This window comes from Orcinus orca, chromosome 1 (genome assembly GCF_937001465.1).
Source record: "Orcinus orca chromosome 1, mOrcOrc1.1, whole genome shotgun sequence".
Lineage (NCBI taxonomy): Eukaryota > Metazoa > Chordata > Mammalia > Artiodactyla > Delphinidae > Orcinus > Orcinus orca.
In genome coordinates this window covers 200,812,693-200,839,656 of record NC_064559.1, presented here as the reverse complement: position 1 = coordinate 200,839,656, position 26,964 = coordinate 200,812,693, and the positions used below count along the sequence as shown (strand labels likewise).

Here is a 26,964-nt window from a genome sequence, read left to right as displayed (position 1 = left end):
CATGGAGCAACTAAGCCCGTGCACCCCAACTACTAAGCCTGCACTCTGTAGAGCCCGCGAGCCACAACTCCTGAAGCCCAGGCGCCTAGAGCCCATGCTCTGCAACAAGAGAAGCCACCGCAATGAGAAGCCTGTGCACCACAACGAAGAGTAGCCCCCGCTCACTGCAACTAGAGAAAGCCCGCACGCAGCAACAAAGACCCAGCACAGCCAAAAATAAATAAATTAATTAATTTTTTTAAAAAAGCTTTAAAATAAAGAAGGAAAGTAGGGAGGGAGGGAAACAAGAGAGTTTGTGATGGTCTACTATTTATTTATTTATTTATTTAAAATTTGGCTGCATTGGGTCTTCGTTGCTGCAGGTGGGCTTTCTCTAGTTGGGGCGAGTGGGGGCTGCTCTTCATTGCGGTGCTCAGGCTTCTCATTGCGGTGGCTTCTCTTGTTGTGGAGCATGGGCTCTAGGCACGTGGGCTTCAGTAGTTGTGGCACGTGGGCTCAGTAGTTGTGGCTCGGGGACTTTAGAGGGCAGGCTCAGTAGTTGTGGCACACGGGCTTAGTTGCTCCGCGGCATGTGGGATCTTCCCGGACCAGGACTTGAACCTATGTCCCCTGCATTGGCAGGTGGTTTCTTAACCACTTAGCCTCCAGGGAAGTCCCTTGCTGGGCATTTGAATTGAATTGGGGACATTTGGAAGCAGTTATGAGTAAGATGTCCATGGATACCTAAATACTTAAGGCTTTTTTTTTTTTTTTAAGAGGAATCTAGGATGTCCCTCAGGTTTATGGGGTTTTTTTGTTTTTATTTATTTATATTTATTTTTGGCTGTGTTGGGTCTTCGTTTCTGTGCGAGGGCTTTCTCTAGTTGCAGCGAGCGGGCGCCACTCTTCATCGCGGTGCGCGGGCTGCTCACTGTCGCGGCCTCTCTTGTTGCGGAGCACAAGCTCCAGATGCGCAGGCTCAGTAGTTGTGCCTCACGGGCCTAGTTGCTCCGCAGCATGTGGGATCTTCCCAGACCAGGGCTCGAACCCGTGTCTCCTGCATTGGCAGGCAGATTCTCAACCACTGCACCACCAGGGAAGCCCTATACTTAAGGCTTTGTCTCCATTTCTGATTATTTCCTCAGGATAAAGTCTTAGATATGGAATTGCCAGGTCTTTTGGGAGGCTTTTAGTAACTTGTCAAGTTATCTTCCAGAAGGGTTGTAAAAGTCAAGCTGACTATTACATGGGATGGTATGTGTAGATCACTTGGCATATAGTGGGCTTTCAACTAATGGTAGATACTATTATGAAGCCATCCAAATGTGATTCCAAGGGTTTCGTGGCCAGTTTATGATCCTTAATGCTAGAAATGTACTGTTATGATATCTGTTGATTGATTGAAATCTCTCATTCAGAGACCAGGAAACATTTGACATCATGCCTAAAGGCTTTGGAGTTGTATTAATTAGTGTATTGTTAAATATTGGTTAAGATGAGAATTCAGTCTCTAGGGTGCCTCCTCTGGAGAAGTACTAGCAGTTGTGCCAGTTTTGGAGATTAAGACTTGTAGCAGGGCTTCCCTGGTGGCGCAGTGGTCGAGAGTCCGCCTGCCGATGCAGGGGACACGGGTTCGAGCTCCGGTCTGGGAAGATCCCACATGCTGCGGAGCGGCTAGGCCCGTGAGCCATGGCCGCTGAGCCTGTGCATCCGGAGCCTGTGCTCCACAGCGGGAGAGGCCACAACAGTGAGAGGCCCGTGTACCACAATAAAAAAGACATGTAGCTGTATAAATTTTTCTGTTGTATGTTCTTATAACTGGCAAAAATTGAATTTTGAGCCTTATAACCTTTGAGCTGGGTATTATGAATGGTAGAAAGTATCACCAATGCCGTAAACAAAACTCATTTTGTTTTGACTGGTAGAAATTTGAAACCATTGGTCTACTAGATACTCATATTAAGTTGGAAAATCATTCCGATTTATTCTGGAACTCAAGCTGCAGAATAATTGTCTTAGATTCTTAAGCCTATTTTAACAACAACAACAAAAAACCAGTTCTTTGTGGCAGTTATAATTTCAACTAAGCTACTGTTTGTCTCATCTATGTCCTTGGACTAGAATGGTATACACCTGCTGCTTTGTCAGTATGAAGAATGTTTGATCCTTACCTACATTCTGCAGTCTAGTATTTTTAGGAGATTGGGGCAGATAGCAGTCCTCCACACTTCATGTTACATGTTGGATGGTACTGACTACCTGGATCTTACATTTTTGTTGTTAGGTCAGGCCGCCTTCTTTTTAAAAAATTATGTTGTCTGCTGAGGAAAAACTGTTTAGCTGAACAGTGATGGAATGATGTATGGCATCTGTAAAATGGGAATCCAGAGAGTGAGGGGTTGGTAGTGAGTGCTCCTTTCTTCATGTTGAGGGCAGGGGATACGTTGAGCAGTGGACAGCGTTTGATCCCCCTGGTGAGTAGAGGCCCTTAGGAGTGATAGGTGGCTTAATAGCTCTTGTAAAGGTCACCCAGCTAATTCACCATGCCACTTTGGACTTATATTTGGGAAAGTTGTATGTGGTACTAGGAAAGGGTATGGGCTGTAAAGTCAGGCAGATGTGGTTCCAATCCCAGTTCTCTTCTCAATAGCTATGGAGCCTCAGGTCACCTAACAGTAATTTGTCTCCCTGTACATGAAATGGGACAATTAGTATCTACTTCATAAATTGATTATGAGACTTAAACGAGAGGATATGAGGATTAGGTGGAAGACTGCGAGAACCTAGTAAGATGCCGGCTCCCAGTAGGAGCTCACTCAGTGGTAGCCGTCTGCCATTTTAATATAGCTTTCCATGTAGCATTTCCAGCCTGAAGAAAATTCAGTGATCTTGTGGATAGGAGCATTCTGATTCTCCTGAGTTTGACTTCTCGTTGTAGACAAGTAAATGTTCTCTTATAAGTACAGTTAGAGTACGTTGACTGATCCTGTGTCTCTAAATATACTGGTAGTTGAATTTCTGACCCTAGAAAGTTAAGGAGTAGGCCTTAGGCCACTGGTACTTTCATTGTGGTTGCTTCACAGAGTTGAAGCCCCCTTGCAGGAGCTGCCTGCATGGCATTTCTCTTGCATGCCTCTTTCTTGCTGCACACCTCAACCCATGACACTTGTCACTTCAGATTTGTGGTGGTTTTTAAAGCAATCCCAGAAGTTATAATATGACTCAGGTTGTATTGCAAACCATCTATGTTGATTCTGGTATACTTTTACTATGAGATATATGCTTAAATAAGGGAGAGTGAATGGGTCGATAGAATGACAGTTGCAATCTATTGTAACAAATTTTAACTTCACAGGTGAGGGTAAGAACTAACAATACTTTTTCTAGTCCTGTATAGAACTTAAAAAATATAATTCAGCCTACAAATTCTGCAGATCATTTTTTTGTTTAACCCCAGAAGTATTTGATTTTGGAAGGAACTAAATTGAGTTTCCTGTTCTATTTCTCATGTCATTGCAAATTCTGAGATCAGATATGACAGATCTTTTTTTTTTTCCAGTTTAAATCCTGTATTTTTCAGGTTCTGTGTCAGGCAGTTTTACTATGAGAGCTATGAGGACACTTGAGGAAACATTGTAAAGTGGTAGTGTAGCAGAAAGACCTGGAAGGGATAGGTGTAATGATTATCTAGCCCCAACTGCTTGCTTGACAAATGGGAACTGTGAAGCCTGGACCAGCTGAGTGTCGGGGGCCCTGTCAGAGCCAGGACAGAACTCAAGTTCCTCAGTTTGCCAGTGGCCTCATGGAAAGTGAATTGTTAAGAAGAAAACCTTTCAAAGCCAGAGTCTGTTCTGAATGCCCCTCTACAGAGTAGGTCATGATGCGGGTTAGGTTTTGTGTTCCTTCATGGTGAAATCATAGTACGCCCTTTGTCCCTTTTCTTTCCACAGCCCGTTGTTTCATCTGTTTTTATGCTCTCAGGCTTTCTTCAGTGTTCGATTGCACATCATAAAAATATTTTCCTTAGTAATACATCCCTGATCCTTTTTTCCATCTGTGTTTAATTGTTCTTTTTTAAATTTCTTCCACTGTTATCTTCCACTCATAAACATAAAAGTGATAAAAGTTTGGGGAAGGTCGAAGAGAAGGAAGAACTCGGGAAGCTTGTGTGTGAGACCATTTAAAAGTGGACACAGTACAGTCATGTACTGCAGGGTGACTGGAGTTAACAGCACTGTATCATATATTTGAAAGTTGCTAAGAGTAGATCTTAAAAGTTCTCATCACAGGGGCTTCCCTGGTGGCGCAGTGGTTGAGAGTCCGCCTGCCAACGCAGGGGACACGGGTTCGTGCCCCGGTCTGGGAAGATCCCACATGCCGCAGAGCGGCTGGGCCCGTGAGCCATGGCCGCTGAGCCTGCGCGTCCGGAGCCTGTGCTCCGCAACGGGAGAGGCCACAGCAGTGAGAGACCCGCGTACTGGGGAAAAAAAAAAAAAAAAGTTCTCATCACAAGAAGAAAAATGTATAACTATATGGGGTGATGGATGTTAACAAAACATATCATGGTAATCATTTTACAATATATACATATATCAAATCATTATGTTGTACAACTAAAACTAATACAGTGTTGTATGTCAATTATATCTCACTAAAACTTGTGGGTGGGGACTGAACATATTATTTAATAGTATTGCAGTTATCATCCCCAGAATAAATCATTCCCATTTCCCTCCCTGCTCAATATTAAATCTAAAATTGTCTACTTCCCATAGATTTATTTGTCCTTTAATTCAGCAAATACTTGGGCATTATTTATCTACCAGGCCCCTGTTCTAGGCATTTGGGATATGGTGAAAAAAGTAAAGTCCTTGTCCTCAGAGTAGCTTACATTTTAGTGGGACAGAGAGACCATAAAGAAAAAATATATAATATGGGAGGTGAGGGTGCATTTTAAATATTAGGGAAGGACTCTGAAGAGGTAGTGTTTGATCAGAGACCTTAAAAAAATGAACCGGGAAAGAACATTCCTCAGGTAGAGAGAACAACAAGTGAAACAGCCTTGAGGGGGAAGTTGCTGGTATTATTTGAGGAATAGCAATCATGGTATGAGATGAGGTCATGGGGGAGCCAGGGAGCCGAATTGTTTGGCCCTAATAGTTGACGAGAAGGATTTTGGCTTTTATTCTAGGTATGATGGGAAATCACTGGAGGGTGTTGAGCAGGGAGTGACATTCTCTAATGAAGAGGAAAACTGTAGTCTTTCTGTTTTGTGACATGTTGCTTCTCGGTGCTTTATTCTATTAAATCTTTTCTGGTTGCAGATTGTCTACGCTGAAAGACCTCTCACAGACAACCACAGATCACTGGCTTCTTACGGCTTAAAAGATGGCGACGTTGTGATTTTACGACAGAAGGAGAATGCAGACCCTCGCCCTTCGGTGCAGTTCCCAAGTACGGCATCTCATAATGGTTTCACAGCCCTGGCAAGCATTAGTAGATAGCATAGTTCAGAGTTTTGGATTTGCCTTGGATTCAGACTGCCAGGGTACAGATCCTGACTCTGCCACTTGCTTGCTGGGTAACTTCGGACAAGCTAACACTCTAAGTCCATTTCCTCATCTGTAAGATGTGTGTTATAATTAACCACAACTCGTAGGGTTGATGGGAGAATAATGCATGTAAAACCTTCAGCACATAGCAAGCCGTCAGTAAATATTAGCTTCTGTTGTTATCAGTGATCATTTTATCCTTGAGAAGGACTTGAGACGCTGCATATGCCTCTGCTTCCTGGCTGACTTTTGCTGCTTTGTGTCTGGCATTCAGTGATAGGCCTTTGCTGAACATTTTACAATCAGCCAGGCAGTTGCACCCACATTTCAGGTCATCTCATAACTTTTGTAGGGAAGAGATACCTCTTGACAATTTTTAAATCATATCTTCATAGCTAGTAAGTGAAGGCACAGGATTTAAAACTTGGTGCTTTTCCCGTTACACTGAGCCTTATGAACCTGAAGCAGCTGACCACCAAATCCTGGTTCTTTCCCACCATCTTTGTTAATCATGTAAAAAGAAACTGTTATTTATCTTACATGCTACATCTAGAATCTGTGCATTGGGAGTTAGGAAGTGTCTGTGTCCTTGAAATAGTGTGCAGAATTGTGTGGGCATCTGTGCATTTGATGGGGAGAGGGTCCATAGCTTGCTTCTGATACTCAAAGGAGTTTAGGTGTCTGGGTGATGACCGACTCCAGTTTAGAACACAGTGCTTCCATTCAGCCTGAAACTGGAGCTATAAGACACCATCAAGCCCTGTTACTTTCAGATCCAGATTACATTATTCCCTTGGGGCTGCTGTTAAACTTTAGAAAGGGAAGGGGTTCACATAAGCCAATCAGTAAAGCCCAAATCTTCCTGTGGTTAATTTGGTGAAATTGTTAGTTCTGAGATTCACTGTTTCTTGTTTTTCCTGTGCTGTGCCACAGGGACAAGAGCGCCAGTAGGTGGGGGAGGGGAAGCAATTCTGATCTATAAGGTAAACAAACAAGTTTTTCAAAATTATTCCGAAGTGAGTGGACTCTCAAGATAAGTATAACAAGGTTGAGATAAAAATTTCTCAACCCATAAGGAGGACCCGCCCATATATGTTTTGCTGGTTGACCTAGATTAACTACCTCACAAAGATCATCTTATTCACTTCACTTTTTCATTGGTTCGAAGTTCATGTCCATGTACACGTACACACACACACACACACACACACACACTGCCAGCTGAGGTCTGTTTGAAGAAAAGTGCCTACTTGAACCCATGCTAAGAGGCACAAACCTTACTCCTGAGTTTAAGCATTTTCTTTTTCTCTTTGAAGTCCAAAAGGCTTCAGGACAGCCCCAGACTTGGAGCAGGTGCAATCATCAGATACATTTTGGGGTTGAAGAAATGTGGATTCACTCAGTCTTAGCCCATCATTCTGGTTATACCTAGGGTTTTACGTTTTTTGTTTTCTTTTTCCTATTTAAAAATACAATTCTTTTTTTCAATAACAGCTTTATTGAGATATCATTCACTACCATACAATTCACTCATTTAAAGGGTACAATTCACTGATTTTTAGTATATTCAGAATTGCCTAACCATCACTATGATCAATTTTAGCACATTTTCATCATCTTTACAAGAAACTCTGTACTCATCAGCAGTCATTCCCCACCTGCCCTCATGCCTCCTAGCCCTAGGCAACCATCAGTCTACTTTCAGTCTCTGTATTTTCCTATTCTGGACATTTCATAAATGGAATTATATAATATGTGGGTCCTTGAGGTAAGGTTCCCTTTTATTTTCCTTTCACTTTAGTAAGGTCAGCTCACCTTGGATTATGGAACCTGGGAGTGTGGCCTGTGAACCTGTTAAATCTTTTGGTGTACTGAGCACTGAGAACCTGTGCAGGTTTCTTTTCTTGTTTTTTTCTCTCCCGTGACATGATTACACCTACTAGCTTTCCAGGGTATGAGAAGAGTTAGCAGTGATGCACAGATGAAAGTGTAAATTCAAAGAACTAATAAGTGTGGCACATACTTGTAGAAGTTAACATCTAACATTTATGCTGTTCACGTGATATGTATGGTATTCTTTACCCAAGGTGGCAGGGCTCTTTGGAGCATATGTGAAAGCAGACTAGGATTTTTCTTAAGAACCACATCGAGCTTTACATGGTTATGTTTGAGATTGGCTTTGCTTTTTTAAAGACATAAGTAAGTAAAAACTTATTATCCTGGGATATTTTATAAGCCAAGAATTTGGGATTATTACCATTGTCTTCCTATCCCTACCTCTACTCCCCAACCCTCTGTTTTTCTATTCTTTCCTACCTATTCACTCTCGGACTGCAGTCTTTGTATTCAAGGTCAGCATGAGAAAGAACCAGGGAAAGGGCATTCGGAATGTCTGTGATTACCATCTACTACTATTGCATACCACATATGTGCAAATCTGCTGTTTCCTTCAAATACTTGTTTTTATGGAGTCATTTGAAGTAAACTTCGAATCGATTTTCCCCAACAGACTTACCCCGAATAGACTTCCGTAGCATAGCTGTGCCTGGCACGTCAAACACCCGGCAGCGCCAGCCAGCAGGAGCACAGCAGTCCCACTCATCTCCTGGAGAGGTAGCTTCATCTCCTCAGGGCCTGGACAATCCAGCCTTGCTCCGAGACATGTTGCTGGCCAACCCCCATGAGCTGTCCTTGTTGAAGGAACGCAATCCACCCTTGGCAGATGCTCTGCTCAGTGGAGATCTTGGTAAGCTTATGAAATGTGAAGGCTGTCAAGCTGACCTGAGGTGAATAGTTGTATCACAGCAAATGTGGAGAAACTCAAGCAACTGGTGTGTTCAGCCCACTGTGTCGCATGTTGTATTGAACATATCAGTTGGTCTGTGAGAGGTAAATTAGTGCTGATGTCAAAGGCTGAGTTAGCTGGCAATAGTGACAGTTTTAGGGCTATGTAGAGTTCTGAAGCAGCTCAACCAGCACCTTCGTTTTCCTTTCCTTCCTTTTTTTTTCTCCCTAATCATTTTAGCAGTGTATAACCCAGGTACAGATTTTTTTTAATTGAAGTATAATGATTTACAGTATTGTGTTAGTTTCAGGTGTACAGCATAGCGATTCAGGGGTTTTTTTGTTTGTTATTTTGTGTGTGTGGTTTTTCTTTTTCTGCAGATAATATCTTGTAATGACCAGGTACTGATATTTTAACCTGTTTAGTTAGAACCTCAGTTAAAGAGAGTACCAGTTAACCAGCTGATGCCAGTTAAAATGATTTCATTCCAGGAAAACAGGTCCAGGGCCATCAGCCTGTTTGGCAAAGTGCAACCCCTTTATTCTCATTCACCCTAAATTTAACAGTAGTGAGGTTGTCACCAACAGTTTATTTGGGGCTATATTTTAACCATTCTTGTATTTAACAGAACATTTGTTTTTAGCCATCTTTATGAATAAAGTTTTCTCTGTACATTTCTCCAGTTTTACTCCTGGGTTTATGAAACCCTACTGATTAAATTTTAAAACATAACAGACACTTAATAACTTATTCCTCAATAACCATTTTTAAAATTTAGGTAATATTTACCTACAGAGAAATACTTAGATTTTAGGTATACAGTTCGTTGAGTTTTGACAAACTAATGTAACCAGCACCCCAATCACAATATAGAACATTTCTTTCACTCCAGAAAGCTCCCTTATGTTCTCTTCTAGTCAGTTTCCTCCCCTTATAGGCTCCAGTATTCTGATACTTAGAGGTTAGTTTTGCCTAATTTTCATCTTCATGTAAATGGAATCATATAGTATGTCCTCCCTTGTGTCAGGCGTCTTTCACTCGGTGTTTTTTAGATTCATCCCTGTTGTGTGTATTAGTTCATATGACCATTATTTTGGTTTCTTTAATGTCTTATGCAGCGTATCTTGCCAAAGACCATGATGATGGCACTTGTACATTTATACATTTGAATGTACTCACATTTACGAGATAGCAAATAAAGGTGGTTCTTGTAACATACATCCATCTTATAGCAAGCAGTGTTTTCTCTTTGCTAATTTTCCTGCTTCCTATCCATTGGGTAATATAGACAAACAGTAGTTTGCTTATAATTTATCTGCTTTAAGGCAGAGTGTGTTGTAAAGGAAACAAAAGTAGAAGAGGAAAAGGGGGATAGTAGTGCTCTCTTTTATTTCTAGGTAATAGGATAATAAGGGCAGTGGAGAGGGGAGGGGTAGCATCATTTATCTGCCACACTGATTTAAATGGAAAAGTCGTCGTCTCTGAGATGATGTCTACAAATACATTATTTCTTTTTATATATATATAAATTTATTTATTTGTTTGTTTGTTTCTATTTTTGGCTATGTTGGGCCTTTGTTGCTGTGCGTGGGCTTTCTCTAGTTGGCGGCGAGCGGGCTCTGCTTTTGTGGTGCACGGGCTTCTTATTGCGGTGGCTTCTCTTGTTGCAGAGAACGGACTCTTAGGCGCGCGGGCATCATTAGTTGTGGCACGTGGACTCAGTAGTTGTGGTTCGTGGGCTCTAGAGCACAGGCTCAACAGTTGTGGTGCACGGGCTTAGCTGCTCCACGGCATGTGGGATCTTCCTGGACCAGGGCTCGAACCTGTGTCCCTTGAATTGGCAGGCAGACTCTTAACCACTGCGCCACCAGGGAAGCCCCAGCAGATACATTATTTCTTTACACTAAATTTAGGTGAAGAAGTAATCTTTTCTGCAGAGAATAGAAAGTAAACGTTAATTGCTCATTTTAAATGATTTCTAGCCATCCTTTCTGCATCTCTTACAGTTGTATTTTGAGAAATTGTTCAGTGTGGAAAAATAGTAATAAAGAATGAAAATATAATGGTTTTTAAGATTTTGCCCACTGTTCTTGCAGAGAAATTTTCTAGGGTCCTGGTGGAGCAGCAGCAGGACCGAGCCCGGAGAGAGCAAGAAAGGATTCGTCTCTTTTCTGCGGACCCTTTTGATCTTGAAGCTCAGGCAAAGATAGAAGAAGATATAAGGTAATGACTCCTTTGCCCAAAGAGCAAGATTTAGAGAATCTAGGGTTCCCAAACTCCAGGTGATCTTGTATTTGTTGGGCATCTGCTTTGAGGTAGATTCCTTATTTTGCATCTGAGGTAGTAGCTTCAGTCTTCTAGTTTATTCTCTCCTCTTCCATTTTCCTTGCATTTTGATTCAACATTACAAAAATACAGCTACCTAATTTAATGACTTTCTAAAATTTTGATAAAGACTCCCTGACTAGCCCACAGCACATTATTAAGGCAACTCCAGGTAGATGACCCCAGGACTGAGCAGAAGCCCCCAGTTTGGTGAGACTACTAGGCTGGCTACTCAAACTGATTGGACTCTCTTTCCTTAGACATAATGCATGAGCCCTGATTAAATCCAGGGCTTGGACATGACTGAATTAGAGAAAACTGTACAAAGAGGAACCTTATAGTCCTAAGTCCGGTCTCCTTCCACAGTTCTTGTACTGGGCTCAGCAGATAAACTGACTGCAGGACTGGTTTCCAGCTCCAGATTCTCTAGTGCTATGGTTCTCACCTGGGGCAGCATTAAAGTCATATGAGAAGCTTTTAAAAATGCAGGTGCTCAGGCTTTACTCCCAAATCTGATGAATCAGAATCTTAAGGAGTGGGACTTCCCTGGTGGCGCAGTGGTTAAGAATCTGCCTGCCAATGCAAGGGACACGGGTTCAAGCCCTGGTCCGCGAAGATCCCACATGCCGCAGAGCAAATAAGCCCATGTGCCACAACTACTGAAACCCGCACACCTAGAACCTGTGCTCCACAACAAGGGAAGCCACCACGATGAGAAGCCCTCGCACCGCAACGGAGAGTATCCCCCGCTCGCCGCATCTAGAGAAAGCCCGCACACAGCAACGAAGACCCAACACAGCCATAAATAAATAGATAGATAGAATCTTAAGGGGTGGGGCCTAAGCACGTACAAGGATACTAGTGCCAACCTTGGTCCCCTTACTAGTCACAAGCAAGAAGCTTTTTAGTCAGTCCCTTTGAATAAAAGAACAGTTGCTTTCCCCCATTCCAGATTCGGTTTATTGCTAGTTGTGAAGGGCTTAGTATAACTAAGAACAATAACTGTAAGGCTACTCCTTTTAGGGGCCTGATCATCATCTTTGGTTACTTAAATGAAGCCTAACTTGGTCATTATATTACACTGTTAACTTGGAAGTTAAATAAAGGGTTTCTTATTTCTCTGAGTACATTTGAAATCAGAGAAATGTAAATACACCAGAATCAATTGATAGCCCTAAGCCGTTCACTTGTGTTCTTGTCTGTATAGTGTTCCCATTAATTGTATTGGATACTAATAACTATCTTTGAGAAACATCCCGCTAGTTAAATCTATGCAGAGAAATGGGAAGATATTTGTGTTTTCTGAACTAGACCGCATTGCAGCTATAAGTGAGCCTGACATAACTCTCAAGAACAGTTGCATTCAAGCCAGGAAGCAGGAGGGGTGGACGGGGCAGTGGGGAGGCATCATAGCCAAACCATGACACCGAGCTATTGGAAGAGAGGTGAAACGAGGCACATCCATAGGCTCGTGTTTCTTCCCAGGGATGAGGTAGGGGAACTGGGACAATGCATGTGTTCTTTTAGAGGAGAAAACCTTGTGCCTGTAAAGTGACATAGAGCCCAGGATAGCCAAAGTAACTGGTATTATTTCAGGTGATTTTTTGCTGAAATGTATCTTGGTTGGAATCAAAGTAAGGTCAGGAGTGCACAACTAATTTTAGGTTATTTTTAAATTTAATAATGTGACCTAGGAGAAAAGCTGTGTAATTGTATAGAATGCCTGTAGCAGTTTTATTTGATACGCTACACCGGTGATTACACAGGGTACATGTACACTGAGTTATATAGTAGCTCGCATATTTGCCGGGCTAAATTAAACAAGTTTACCTTTGACTTTCTGAAAATTTTAATATTTTATTATAAACTGGCTGATAAAGCCATCAATACAATTGGGCTAGTGTATTATTACGGAAGGGACCGGCGCTACAGTTTAGAATAGAGGTCAGCAAACATTTTCCGTAAGGAGCCAGGTAGTGAATATTTTAGGCTTTGCCGGCCATGCAGTCTCTGTCGGTAGCACTCAGTTCCGCCAGTGCAGTGTGAAAGCAGCTATGTGAACGGTGTGGATGTGTTCCCATAAACAAACAGGGGGCTGTAGTTTGCCAGTCTCTGGCTTACAGCTGTAATTGATCCCACCTTGGACCCTGTTCTGTAATTGTCTCAGTCTTCAGCAAAGTTGCCTGGCCCCAGCCGTAGTTTAAATTAATGTTTGTAGTGTTTTGATGATGTTTCTAGAAGAGTTGGGGAGGAAGACATGAGATGCTAGAGTAAGCTGGAACTCCGTTTTATGTGCTTTTCTCACGTAAGAATTAGAATATATTCAATTTTGAAGAAATATTTTGATGGACCAGGTGAACTGTGATGCGTGTGTGTGTGTATAGTTTTCTAAGTGACAGCCAGGTAGTTAGATATTTTTGAGCGTCTGCTCTTACCTTAGCATTGTGTACTAGATGCTTTATACCTCTCAGCGATCCTATGATAGAAATTATTGTTCTCGTTTTACAGATTAGAAGCTAATCTAATTTTGTACAGATTTGGAAATTAAGCAGCAGATGTAACACAAGCAGTTGAAACATCTGTGTATTATATTTGCAAACTATTTTTAATGCAGTGGACATAGAAAATGTACCCAGATACCCAGTAAATCCTCAGTTTAAATTGGAGCGTTGATGAAATTCTAACATTCTACAGGATAAAAAGTGTTGTGACCCTTACTCTCCAGAAGTTTGTTTTCCTGTTTCTGAGCTTGTAAAAGGAACATAATTGTTTTTACATGAAGGTGATTTGTATGCCTTTAGATTTTCTGCCCATTATATATCTCACTTCCTCCTGCTAAATCACATATTTCAGGATAGAGCACCAATTTCCATTTCCACGACTCAGCCGCTACAGTTGGAGGAAAAGATATGTACAGGTCTGTTTTTAATATTGTGACTTTGAAACAGATTGCTCTTCATGGAAATAATGCTTTTAGTGTGCCTGGTTTTGGTTTGTTACAGGCAACAGAACATTGAGGAAAACATGACAATAGCTATGGAAGAGGCTCCGGAAAGTTTTGGCCAAGTAGTGATGCTTTATATTAACTGCAAAGTGAATGGACATCCTGTGAAAGCCTTTGTTGACTCAGGTGATGTCTCCATCTTTTGTGTCTTTGTCTCTACATCCAACCTTCTGACCTGACACAGGGAGAAGGGGAGACTGGTGTCCGTTAAAGATGGCAGTAGTCCTTTGGACAGCTAGCTAACAAGCCCAAGGGTTATTGTTTCACTTGCCAATCTTTTCTTTGTAATAGGTTTTTCTTTAATTATTTCTTAACCAGTTTTGTATTTTGCAGTGTCTTCCTTTATCTTCCTACCTCCCCTTATTTGGCATCCTAATTTCTAGGATACCTCTATAAGAAATGGGAGTAAATGGGTTTAGAATAAGGAGCTATAAGAAGGAGGTGTGTAGGGCTTCCCTGGTGGCGCAGTGGTTGAGAGTCCGCCTGCCGATGCAGGGGACACGGGTTTGTGCCCCGGTCCAGGAAGATCCCACATGCCGCGGAGCGGCTGGGCCCGTGAGCCATGGCCGCTGAGCCTGCGCGTCCGGAGCCTGTGCTCCGCAACGGGAGAGCCCACAGCAGTGAGAGGCCCGCGTACCACAAAAAATATATATATATATAGAAGGAGGTGTGTAGAGTAGAGGTCAAACAGATATTTCAGCTTGGTCTGTGTGCCAGCACTCTACCAGGAGCTGTGAGGTGTATAAGGGTGTATGGGGCATGGTTCTTGCCCTTAAAGAACTTACCAGCCAGGTCAGGAGACAAGAGTTCCCCACTTGAGCATTCAGATAATGCCTGTACTAACTGGCACCTTTTCTCTTAATAACAACACTTTGCTGTTTAGTAAGACCACACAGGGCAGCACCATGTGAGTGTAATCGAGTGGTCTTGTGCCTTCATTCTAGGTATCTCTCTTGAGGCCGTGAGATAACGAGTGTGTTCCTAGAGAAGTAAAAACCCCTGCTCAAGTAGGTTTTCTTCCACTCGTTCATCCACAAATACCTGAGCACGTGCTAGGTTTCAACTGTTAAGAGTTTGTGTCCCGAGATGCATATGTTCCCGGGAGGAGTAAATCTGCTGATTATTCACTGTTGAGTGCTATGTGCAGGACCTTGTGCTGAGTGCTTGGGGGTAAGACTGGAGCTTCATATGGCTCCTATGAGTGAGAGATAAATTCATAAGAGACCCTGATATAACACTCAGCATTTATTGAGCCCTTACTATGTGCCAAGCACCATGCTAGGTGCTTAGTGTATCATCTTCAATTTTATTTAATCCTCAGACTATCCCTATGAGCTATGTTCTGTTATCCCTGTTTTACAGGTGAGGAAACTTAGATATACAGGGGGGAAGCCACTCTTCCGGGCATTCAGGGTCCGTGAGCAGTAGGCTTTGGATTCAGCCCCGGATCTTCCAGAGCTCTTCGCCACTGTGCAAAAATCAGATGTGTGCTGGATGAGCATGAAGACCACGCCCTCGCTGGGTGGCCCAGGCGTGGCTTCCCCAAGGAGAGGGCACTTGAACTGAGCTGTCTCCATGGGTGGAGGACTGGGGCTTTGACCTGAGTCTTAAGAAAAGGCAGGAGAGCAGTGAAAGGGACCCTTCTCATCCTGGGTTTGCAGACTTTACACCAATAACTAGCTTATGAGGAGTAGAGTGAGGAAGGGGGGAAGAAAAGAATTGCCTTCCCAAATTCCCTTTTCCTTCATTATTTCTGGGCCTCCTTGACTCTAACCTTCCTCAAATGCCAAGAGGTTTAAGTGCCCATAAAGTGTAAGTTATCTGTGAGTAATACGAACAGGAAGTGTTGAAATTGAATGAGAGGAGAGATCACTGGGAGAGGACAGTCAGCTGGGGAGGAGATGGGTCTTGAGCCGGGCCTTAAAGCATAAGTAGAGTTCAGAGAAAGCGAAAGTAGAGGAAGGGGCACTCTCCAGGAGGGTCAGAGTGAGTAAGAGACAAAGGAGACACCTTCCTCTGCGTAAAGTGGAAGGTTTACAGCAGTCAGGCTGTAAGGCTGGTATCTGAGGCCGTTTGGGCTGCCATAACAACACCGTAAACCGGGTGGCTTATAAACAACACAGATTTATTTCCCGGTTGTGGAGGCTGAGAAGTCCAAGATCAAGATGCTGGCAGAGGGACTTCCCTGGCGGTCCAGCGGTTAAGACTCCGCGCTTCCAGTGCAGGTGCGGGTTTGATCCCTGGTGGGGGAGCTAAGATCCCACATGCTGTGCAGCGCAGCCCCCAAAAAAAAAGGTGCTGGCAAATTGGGTACCTGATGCCTAGTTCATAGATGAACATCTTCTCCCTGTGTCCTCACATGGTGGGAGGGGAGAGGGAGCTCTCTGGGGTCTCCTTTATAAAGGCACTAAATCCCATTCATGAGGGTTCCACACTCATGACCTAATTAATCACCTTCCAAAGGCCCCACTTCCTAATATCATCACATTGGGAATTAGGTTTCAACCTGAATTTTGGAGGGACACAAACATTCAGTCTGTAGCAGCTGGAAATAGTTGGACCAGGGTGAGGTGGGATCTGAGGCTGTGGTGATGTGGGTTTGAAGATCTTATAAAGAGTAGGAACCTTTGAGGACCTTTGAGCAGATGAATAAGGGATCTGAAGAAGGTGGTATTTTAAGAAGATTGAAGGCAGTGGCAGTTCTGGAGTATTCTGTACCCCTAAAGATCAGAACTATTTCCTTGCTTTAAACTGTATATCCACAGGAAGGATTGGAAACCAGAGAAGTTGTCCACTAGCTAGAGGGATAGAGTGTGAGCCAGGTTGACTGCTGTGGTTAGAAGAAGAAAGGTCAGAAATTGCCCAGAATTTATTAACAGGATTGGAACTGAGTTTGAGAGTTGGGAGAAGGCTATAAGAAGAGGGGTCGAAAGTGAACAGTTGCCTCTGTTTTATGGTTGTAAGAAAAAGGATTCCATTGGCAAAGAGAGAAATCCGAAGTGAGAATTATTTGGGGAGAAAGAGTATTTATACCTATTGGCTTTGAGATAGACATGTCCAAACACACAGGAATGTGGAACTAGATTCTGTGGGAGAGATTAGGACCCTAGGTAAAGATTAGAGAAGTGTCTGTCTTCTGCACAGGCTGACTCCAGCTCTGTGGGTGAGTGTATGTAACCAGGAGAGAAAAGACCTTAGTGCCCTCTTCCTGATAGGAAAGAGGGTCTAATTGTTGGAGCAGAGAATGGAGAGTTCAGTTATAGTTTTTTGAGAGACTGCATGATGTATTTTTTAACTGGTAAATTAGAGTGTCTCAGAGTTTGAAATAAAAATAACTTGGTAAGATGTTTAGAGATACTCAGTGAAAACTGATCTGAGGGTGCAGTAGTGCTTAATTGAGTGTTTCCATCTGTAGACATAGTTTGACTTTTTGGAGATCCTTTCCACGTAGTTTTGCTTTCTGTGTTTAAAGTTTTAAAATATCATTTAATTATTACATTTAAATAATGTTATTTCCCTCAATGTGAAGTTTCTACACTGTGTTTCAGATTGCAATGTAAAACTGAAAGTTGAACTAAGTGTAGCAGGAAGCCCGCTAGGTAGGAAAAATCGTACACAGACAGAAGCTTGGGAGTATACTTGCTTTCTGCCCTGTTCTTAGTGCTGCATTTTTTTATCTTCCCACACATGTGGATTTTATCTTTGTTATCTGATGTTTCCCTCCACCTCCAGGTGCCCAGATGACCATTATGAGCCAAGCTTGTGCAGAAAGGTGTAATATAATGAGGCTGGTGGACCGTCGGTGGGCAGGGATCGCCAAAGGAGTGGGCACCCAGAAGATTATTGGAAGGGTACATCTAGGTGAGTGCAGGGCACTGGGAGTCTTTGTAGGGTAGTGGACTTTAAAAATTCCTTTTGGATAGGGGCATCTGATCCAGCACGCCCAGTCCCTAGCAATTTTAAATCCTATAGTCTATCAGAGTTATAATGTAACATCGTTTAGCTGGTTACAAAAAAACACCAGTCCCCTATGTACTTCTGTTTACTGTTGGGGTGAGGCGGTAGTCACCTGGCTGAGCAGAGTGCAGGAGAAGGAGCACCGAGGTGCAGTTGTGCCTCCACAGCCCTTCACCACTGCTCCTGCTTTGGTCTCCCTCCACCCCCGTTTGCAGAGGTACTTGTTTCAACCAACTCATCAGCCTCTTGGGATAAAAAGGGTTGCTGCTTAGTTTTCCTTAGTGTCATCTGCTTTCTAGTTCCAAAATTGTGTTTCAGCTATCTCTTCCATTATTTTTGGGCTTAGTAATCTGTACATTTTAAAAGAAAAACAACTTTTTATTGTGGTTTTTTTTAGGAGTAAGTTAAGTTAAATACATGTGTTCAGTCCTTCGTCTTTAATCAGAATTGTTCTTCTCTTTGTTTTTTTCTTTCATTATCCATTTAATTAGTTGCTCATTGTAGAGAATTTTGAAAGTATAGAAATGTGAAAAGAAGCAAAATTAATTCTTTTAGGTGAGAATCCATCAGTAGTAGCATTTGGACATATCTCTTTCTGGCATTGTTTTCTTGTAAAAGGGGATCGTATAATACTATATAGAATTTTTATACTTTGCTTTAAGAAAAAGCAAGACCATTTTCCAAATGCCATTATAAATTTTATAAGCATCACTTAAGTAAATGCATAGCATTCTGTTGTATGGGTTTAATGGTCAACCTTTGGGATATATTTTTCCCCTAATATTTTGTCATTGTAACATGGAAGTGCATTTTTGTGCAAACTGATTTTTTTTTCCCTTAGTTAAAATTCCCATAAGTGAACCTACTAAATCCAAGATTATGAATACCCTTTAAGGCTCTTGATATTGTTAACTGGTACCAATCTAGTTTCTCCAGCACTGATTGAACATTCACGTTAATTTCCTTATACAATCAGGTATTCTTAGTTTTATCCCTTTAATTTGCAGATAAAAAAGTGGTTTTTTTTTTACTGTAAATGACTTTTCTTTCATTGCAAGTGGTAGTTTTTCTACCTGTTTTCCTCTTCATATCTGTTTCATTTTTCCTGGTTTAATACATTTGTCTATTATTAGAAGTCTCCGTGTTTTCTATTATTGATTTTCTATAGAATAAGGATAGTTTAAGTACCTCTTATGTACTTTCTTACACACAATAGGACTGAAATTGGGTAAGAATACCACAAACCAGTTGCTTCAGAGTCTGAGTTCTTAGATTTCTCATGGTTTTTAGTGAGAAGATAATAGGAGACAAAAAATACCAGTCCCTTGTGTCCTTCTTTTGGTTGCACAGGTTGTACCATTTTGCAACTTTGGCTATGATAGGTATCAAGAAAACCTTATAACAGTAAGGGTAGTCTAAGTAAAGGAGAGCTACACCATGGATAGGAAGTTTCAATATGTTGGAGGTGGTAGTTCTCCCATGTTCGTCAACAGAGTCGTTGTAATACATTTAAAACCCCAATAAATTGTTTTGTTTTGTTCGTGAGACTTGATGTGTTAATTTTAAATTTTATGTAGGCCCTTTATGGCAGGAGTAGTCAAGATACTCTGGAATAACTTCCCCTTCTAGATAATATCAAGACCAAAGGACTAGAACAGAAACAGACCCATGCTTAACATGAACCTTGATAAATGAGAGGGGAAGTCTTATGGAGCAGTGGGAAAGTTTTAGGAAATGTGCTAGGACGATTGGGTATCCATGGGGAAAAAATGAATTGGAAATGGGACCCTGTCTCACATCACACACAAATGTCAATTCAAGGTTGATTAAAGGCCTGGACGTGCAAGGCAAAGTCAGGCTTTTAGAAGAAAATATAGGAGAATGTCTTGTGTAGGGAAGGGGTTCTTTAAAAGATACGAAGGAAATTATTTGATAAATACAGCCGATTAAGAACTTTTCATCAAGCACATCTTAAAGGAAGTGAACAAACACAAACTAGGAAAGAACTTAGTAACATGTATAACTAATAAAGGATTCATATTTAGAATATATATGTATTCTGTATGTTTGTGTATCCTCCAACTCAGTAAGAAAAACTGGTATATAAAAAATTGCAGAAACATTTGAACAAGCACTTTAAGAGGAAACTCAAATGGTTAATAAGTGTGAAAAACTGCTTTATCTCATTAATCAGGGAAATAGAGAATTACTTGCCAGATTTTAAATCTAATAATATTGAGTGTTGGGAGAATGTGGAACAATGGGAACTTTCCAAAAACCCCTGGAAACATTTTGGAAAATAATTCAGCATCAAGTAGAGCTGAGCTAATATCCCCTAGAGCCCTGTATGTTTTTAGAGTATACCTTAGAGACACTCATGGCACACCAGGAGACAAGTGCAAGAATGCTCACGTTAGCATTGCTTACAACGGCAGAAACTGGAAGCAACCCAAATGTCCCGTAGCAGCAGAATGGATAGATAAATCAGTGGTGGTGTCTTAAACATTACAGTACTCACTCTTAGGGGTGGTATAAACGAAAGAAATACAGTCACGTGCACCCACAGGAATAAAATATCTCAAAGTATCTTTTGGGTAAAAGAAGCAAGTCATAGTTCAAAACCACAAAACTAACCAAAATGTTGCTTAGAAATCATAGAAAAATGGTAAGAAAAGATGGGAATGATTAACATAAAAACCAAGATAGTTGGGAGGGTTGGAGGAGGCAAAGAATAAGCTATGATCAGTAGGACATACAGGAAACTTATTAGTTTTCTGTTTCTTAACCTGGGAAATAGATGAATGGGTATTTGTTTTATTATGCTTTATACTATATATATACAGTATATATCTATATCTATCTATATATATAGATATTTCATATACTTTTCTGCTCGTAAGACATAGTTAATGACAAAGTCATTTTTTTAAAAAAAACATCTTACATATGAAATAAGGAGTAATTGAGGAAAGAGGCAAGGCAGGAGACTTCAAGCAAAGAAACTTGGTTATAACAGGCAGTAATAAACAGTTTACTTCTTGGAGCTTAATTTAAAAGGTTTAAAGTGTACTGATTTTATTTTCCTTTTAGAAAGCCTTTTGTAAGTGTACAGGAAGCAGGTGGTTAATATTGGAGGAATTGGTCTTGGTTTTTTTTTTTTCTTTTTTTTTTTTTTAATTCTTAATGCCAGCTTTCCTCACCAGCTGAGCGTGTATCATATATCAAGCCAGGTCTTGTGGGCAGTAGTTCTACCCAATCCACTTTAGGAGCTGGTGCCTTCATTGGCTTTTAACCTGATTATTGGTCTTACTGGATTTTCATCCTTAACTCACTTGTTTGCATGCTTTGGCTTGACTTTGACTGATTGCAGGAAGAAAGACACAGAATGATAGATACATTTCCAGACCTTCGCTGGAAAAATCAGTAACCTCTTCCTTTCTTTATGTGCTTTAGCTCAGGTTCAAATTGAAGGAGATTTCCTGGCGTGTTCCTTCTCTATACTTGAGGAACAGCCCATGGACATGCTTTTGGGACTGGACATGCTGAAACGGCATCAGGTAATTAAGAGCTTCACTTTCTTTTTGCGTTGGCTTTTTGTGTGTTAAATGGTTATTCCATCATGGTTGTATATACTGGAAAATTAAGAAGCATGACTTCAAACCTGGAAAGGTCCTTAATTGGTTTTGTTGTCATACAAGGTTTGAAATTCTGTATCAGTAGAAATAGAACCTTTTTGTGAAATCTTTCTGAATCTGTTGAATCTTGCCATCTGTTTTGAGACTATACTGGACAATTTGGTTCCCTTGTATAATTTTTAGTTTCTGATTAGAACTCAAGTCATTTTTTTAAAACATTTTTTTTAAAATATTTATTTATTTGGCTGCTCTGGGTCTTAGCTGTGGCATGCAGGATCTTCGCTGCCAAGTGCGGGATCTTTTGATTGTGGCATGCGGGATCTGGTTCCCAGATCAGGGCTTGAACCCAGGCCCCCTGCATTGGGAGTGCAGAGTCTTAATCACTGGACCACCAGGGAAGTGCCTCAAGTAATTTTTTGATGGGTTTGTAGGGAGATGTACATAATACACAATGATGATTTTACTGCGAGCCTAAGTTTAGTAAATCCTTAGTAGCTGGTCAGACAATACTTGGGGAGAAGAGCTTCGAGATTAAGGAAGAAGGTGTACATAAGATGTTGGGAATGGAAATGTTTATTTAGTACAGGGAGAATGATTTATAAATATTTTCATTTGCAGTGATTTTTATACTTCCATTCCGAAGCCTAATAATTTGTTTAAAGATAAACTTCACTCATTGAAGAAGCAATTATTGTGCTCTTGGGTAGTAAAAATTTTCCCAACAAGGTTTCATATCTAGTCAACATTTTTATGTCACTAATATTCTTTTTTTTCTCTTTTAAATTGGAGTATAGTTGATTTACAATGTTGTGTTAGTTTCAGCTGTCTACTCTTTTTTAGATTCTCTTCCCATATAGGTCATTACAGAGTATTCAATAGAAATCCCTGTGCTATACAGTAGGTTCTTATTAGTTATCTATCTTATCGATATATATAGGTCATTACAGAGTATTGAATAGAATTTCCTGTGCTATACAGTAGCTTCTTATTAGTTATCTATCTTATCGATATATATATATATAGTAGTGTGTATATGTCAATCCCAATCTCCCAATTTATCCCTCCCACCCTTTTCCCCTTGGAAACCATGAGTTTGTTTTCTACATCTGTGACTCGGTTTCTGTTTTATAAATAGGTTCATTTGTATCATTTTTTTTTAGATTCCACATATACGCAGTATCATGTATTTGTTTTTCTCTGACTTACTTCACTCAGTATGACAATCCCTAGGTCCATCCACATCACTGAAAATGGCAGCATTTCGTTCCTTTTTATGGCTGAGTAATATAAAACTATGGAACACTTCACGAATTTGCGTTTCATCCTTGCGCAGGGGCCATGCTAATCTCTGCGTCGTCCCAGTTTTAGTATATGTGCTGCCTAAGCAAGCACACTAATACTCTTTCTTAAATGTTTAGTGTTAAATTCCCATTGAAATATATCGATATTCAAATCAAGGTGCATAGTTTTAAGTAGAAGGAATGAGCGAGTGCACATATAAATGAAACCTGATTTATTAGCTTGTTGCTAATCTTTCCCTATTTATTTATCGCTATTTTTAAGTCATGGTATAGACTAGCAGTCTCCAGCTTTACGGATTCAAAATATATGTGTGTAACTGTCCTATATTAAGTAATTATAAAAATATACTGATGGGCTTCCCTGGTGGCGCAGTGGTTGAGAGTCCGCCTGCCGATGCAGGGGACGCGGGTTCGTGCCCCGGTCTGGGAAGATCCCACATGCTGCGGAGCGGCTGGGCCCGTGAGCCATGGCCGCTGAGCCTGCGCGTCCGGAGCCTGTGCTCCGCAACGGGAGAGGCCACAACTGTGAGAGGCCCGCGTACCGCAAAAAAAATAAAAAATAAAAATAAATAAATAAATATGTGTATATATATACTGAAAAAGAGGATAGCATAAGTATGAAATACAGAATACTTTTGTAGAGCTCGTCTTGTCCATATATCACTTTTGAGACCATTGGCATGGACTTTAAATATAAGCTGTACTTTATACACTAAGCAAGAAGCAAAAATGTAGACCTATATAAATGGTACGTCTCAGTTTTAGTCTTTAAAAAGTCACTGATATGTTTCTAAAAGGCGTGGCTGCTGATTATGGCGTGCAGTTTTCCATGATTATGGCGTGCAGTTTTCCAAATTTTGTACAATGAATATGTATCACATTTGAATTCAGAAATGAACAATGGCTGTGTTTGACAAAGAAGTGTAAACTGTATCCCATAAAGATCATTCTGCTGTACAATTTAAATATTAAAAAAGATTCTGGGGCTTCCCTGGTGGCGCAGTGGTTAAGAATCCGCCTGCCAATTCAGGGGACACGGGTTTGAGCCCTGATCTGGGAAGATCCCACATGCCGTGCAGTAACTAAGCCCATGCACCACAGCTACTGAACCTGCTCTCTAGAGCCCTCGCACCACAACTACTGAGCCCACGTGCGACAACTACTGGAGCCCGTGCTCCGCAACAAGAGAAGCCACTGCAATGAGAAGCCCACGCACCACAGCGAAGAGTAGCCCCTGCTTGCCGCAACTAGAGAAAGTCAGTGCGCAGCAACGAAGACCCAACGCAGCCAAAAACAAATAAATAAATTGAATAGATATTTTAAATATATATATAGATTCTAAACTAACAATGTTACATAGCTTAAAGTTTAAATACTTTAGATAAAATTGGTTTTTTGAGCCATCTCTGTCAGTGTTGCTCTTTGTGAATGGAGTTTTAAATTCAAGATCATAATTTTCCTGCATCGTGTTCTATCTGCTATCATCAGTGTTTGGTTTCTTTTTCTAAGTGTTCCATTGACCTCAAGAAAAATGTACTCGTGATCGGCACCACAGGCTCAAAGACCACCTTCCTTCCTGAGGGGGAGTTACCAGAGTGTGCCCGGTTGGCATATGGGGCCGGGCGAGAGGAAGTACGGCCAGAGGAGATTGCAGACCAAGAATTAGCAGAAGCCCTTCAAAAATCTGTAGAGGATGCAGGTATCTGGAGTGGCCAGGCTCTTAAATAATACTCGTTATTGGTGGGTGAGCCAGGGAAGTTGGAGCTTCAAAGGGGAATAGGGACCTTTCCGGTTGTAATCAGTCTCATCATCCTGTTGTAGGTATGTTCCTTGTCTTCTTACTGCCTCTTCCCATCTCTAAATACAGTACAGAAAACCTCCCTCAATAGATCCAGAAATAGCAGTCCATTGCTGTGTGCAAGATAGAGTGGGGAGTTCTTTGCTTAGGCACATTTTGGTGGGATTCCTAAAGAATCTTGTCTTTTTTTTTTTTTTTTTTTTTTTTCTTGAAGAAAATTATAACAGTAAGCAGAAACTTCCTTTTGAGTTCAACATTTCCTGGAAATTTTCTTGTTTTCTTAGGCCCATTTATTTTGGAGGATGACGTTGTGTCTGTGACTAAGCAGCACTAAGCTTTTTAATATCTACTGAAAGTGCTGCCACCAAAATGAAGCTACGTAATACTTTTTTTCCCTAAGTCTCAGTTGTTGTAGCTTCTTTAATTCTAAAGATCAAACCAAGTTTTCTGGGTAAAATGGAGGGACACAGTTATGCCGAAATCCCACTTCTGTGGATAAATTTTCCCCATCTGTTACAGAACAGTGACTCTGGAATATATTTTCTAGAAGCTAAAGAGAATTAACTTTTAAGTTTGAGTTATTTTAAAGTCTTGAGCTGTAATTCTTCATTAGTGACTAATATCACACATTGCATTTGCTGATATAGTAAAATGCATTAGAGCTACAAGTTCAGGGAATAGCTTTCTCCTAAGGACAAAAAAGATAAGAGCTTTAACAATAAGCAGCCAGATTTTGCCAGTGTGTATCACCAGAGAACATCCGGTGGTCTAGCCTTGAGATTCTTTAGAATGAGCGTGAGTAGCAGATGGAGTTTCCAAGCTGGCTTTGTTCAGAATCTGCGCCACCACCACCTTTTGGCTCAGTTTTACATATGAAGTACAGTTTGGGTTGTGATTTAAGTATTTGGTAGGAAGGGGAGAATTTTGAACAACCAGACAGAGAAAGACTAAATTAATAGTTTTAACCTTACCCGCAAGGCAAGCTTGAATGAGTTTGACATATCTACTTAGAAGGTTTTACTTTTTGTTTTGTTTCGTTTTGTTTAGTAACTTGTCAGCTTAGTCATAATACTATACATTAATAAAATGAGGGTATGTTATCATTTTGTGAAACCTCTGTTGTTCCCCCCACAGTTCTGGTGCTTTTACTTGAGAAACACTAGCTGATGGTAGCAGTGCTTTATAACCTACTGACAGTTACCCTCTTTGAGTAATTACTTTCTTTTAATAAAAAGTTGAAGAGATTAAAATAGAAACCACAGATGTTTTCAGCCATAGTGAAGGAGGTGTACCAGTTTTAAAGGATTAAAAGGAAGTGGCTCTTTACCCATGTGACCTTTTGTTACTGACAGTGTATGTATGGCTTGCGCTAATTTTTGTAATGTTTAGTGAGGTAATTCTTCAACATCAGATTCTATTTGTTTGGAACATCAGCTTCCCACTATTATCAAAATCACCTACCCCTAGACATAGTAGGTGAATGTATTTTTGCTAAAAACTGTCTCTTTGGTGGATACTCTATAGCAGAATATCTTTATCTTTTCTGTTGATTAAAAAATAATTCAAAAAAGTAATAATTCAGAGTATTTTAAAAAATAAGGTAAGCCAGGATAAGTAATCATGTTTGGTTTGTTTTTCTTCTAAAAATAAATCTCAACTGAAAAAGAAACTTTGAAAGTTTCTATAATATGTGTTTGCTCACCTTGACTCCATAAGATTTCCATATCGTGTAATTCTGTCTATGGATCTACTTTTTTTTCACCTATTTCACATGTTTGCCCATGAATTCTCTGTGTAGGTGTGTAAAATTAATTTCTTTCCAAGTTCTGTTGAAAATCTGTTGAAGTTGACACATTGCTTTATGTATTGTGAGAGAATTAAAGCAACCAGCAAATCTTTTTGATGTCCAAACTACAGGAGCGTTCCCCCACTTTGACTCTACCAGTTCCTGATCTTAAAGATGGCAAAGGAGTGGAGACTATAACCCTGCATGCTGTGTGGTTTGCATTGTTAACCCAAGGTTTGCTTGTCTGTTTCCTAATTCAAACAGAGCGTCAGAAGCCATGATGCATGTAGTGTGTGTGTACTGCAGCTGGAGTGGGCCCCAGACCAGGTATTTATAGACACCACGTTAAGCCTTCCACCCAGTCATCGTCTGTGGTCTGAAAGACTTCGTATCCTCAGCAGTTCTAGAATTTAGCTTCTGTCATTCACCATTTCACCTTGTTTAATCTGGTTACAACTAGCCTGTATGTGTATTTGTATGTTGGCATACATACATATCTAAGCATGGTTTCCTATTTAAAATTTTATCAGTCATTAGAACAGTTCGAGGGGGAAAAAACCCCAGCGAAAACAAATGACCACTGTGAATATCAAATCAAGAATATTAGCATCACAGCACTTTGTTGGTGGAGATGACTGTGTTATTAGGGATTTTGTAAGTCCCTTTCTTCTGAAAAACTGACAGTGTATTTTTCACATTACTGCACACAACTACCAGCATTATAGAGGGGCTGAAATTTTCATTCTGTTGAAGAAGAAATGGAAACAGGCCAGGTGACTTGGCCATTGTCACAGAGTCAATAACATAGGCAGGACTGAAGTTCAGTCTTCCAACAAGAGCTG

General features: G+C 40.8%; 1 protein-coding gene and 1 non-coding gene across 18 annotated transcripts in view; one reads left to right on the top strand and one right to left on the bottom strand.

Annotated features, from left to right (window-relative positions):
- The window catches only part of DDI2 (DNA damage inducible 1 homolog 2), a 41,933-nt gene that overhangs the window by 4,472 nt on the left and 10,497 nt on the right, over window positions 1-26,964 (top strand). For 9 of the 17 annotated variants that reach the window (XM_033433011.2, XM_049695996.1, XM_049695999.1 and 6 more), the window contains exons 2-8: window positions 5,304-5,433; window positions 8,041-8,277; window positions 10,413-10,539; window positions 13,644-13,771; window positions 17,378-17,506; window positions 21,056-21,159; window positions 24,048-24,237. In XM_033433011.2, the coding sequence (XP_033288902.1) occupies window positions 5,304-5,433; window positions 8,041-8,277; window positions 10,413-10,539; window positions 13,644-13,771; window positions 17,378-17,506; window positions 21,056-21,159; window positions 24,048-24,237 (1,045 nt within the window). The other 8 variants (XM_049695985.1, XM_033433010.2, XM_033433016.2 and 5 more) reach the window with 7 other exon arrangements.
- Window positions 22,526-22,629, bottom strand: LOC117202394 (U6 spliceosomal RNA). Its single transcript, XR_004484734.1, has one exon. It is a non-coding gene; the product is annotated as a U6 spliceosomal RNA (small nuclear RNA).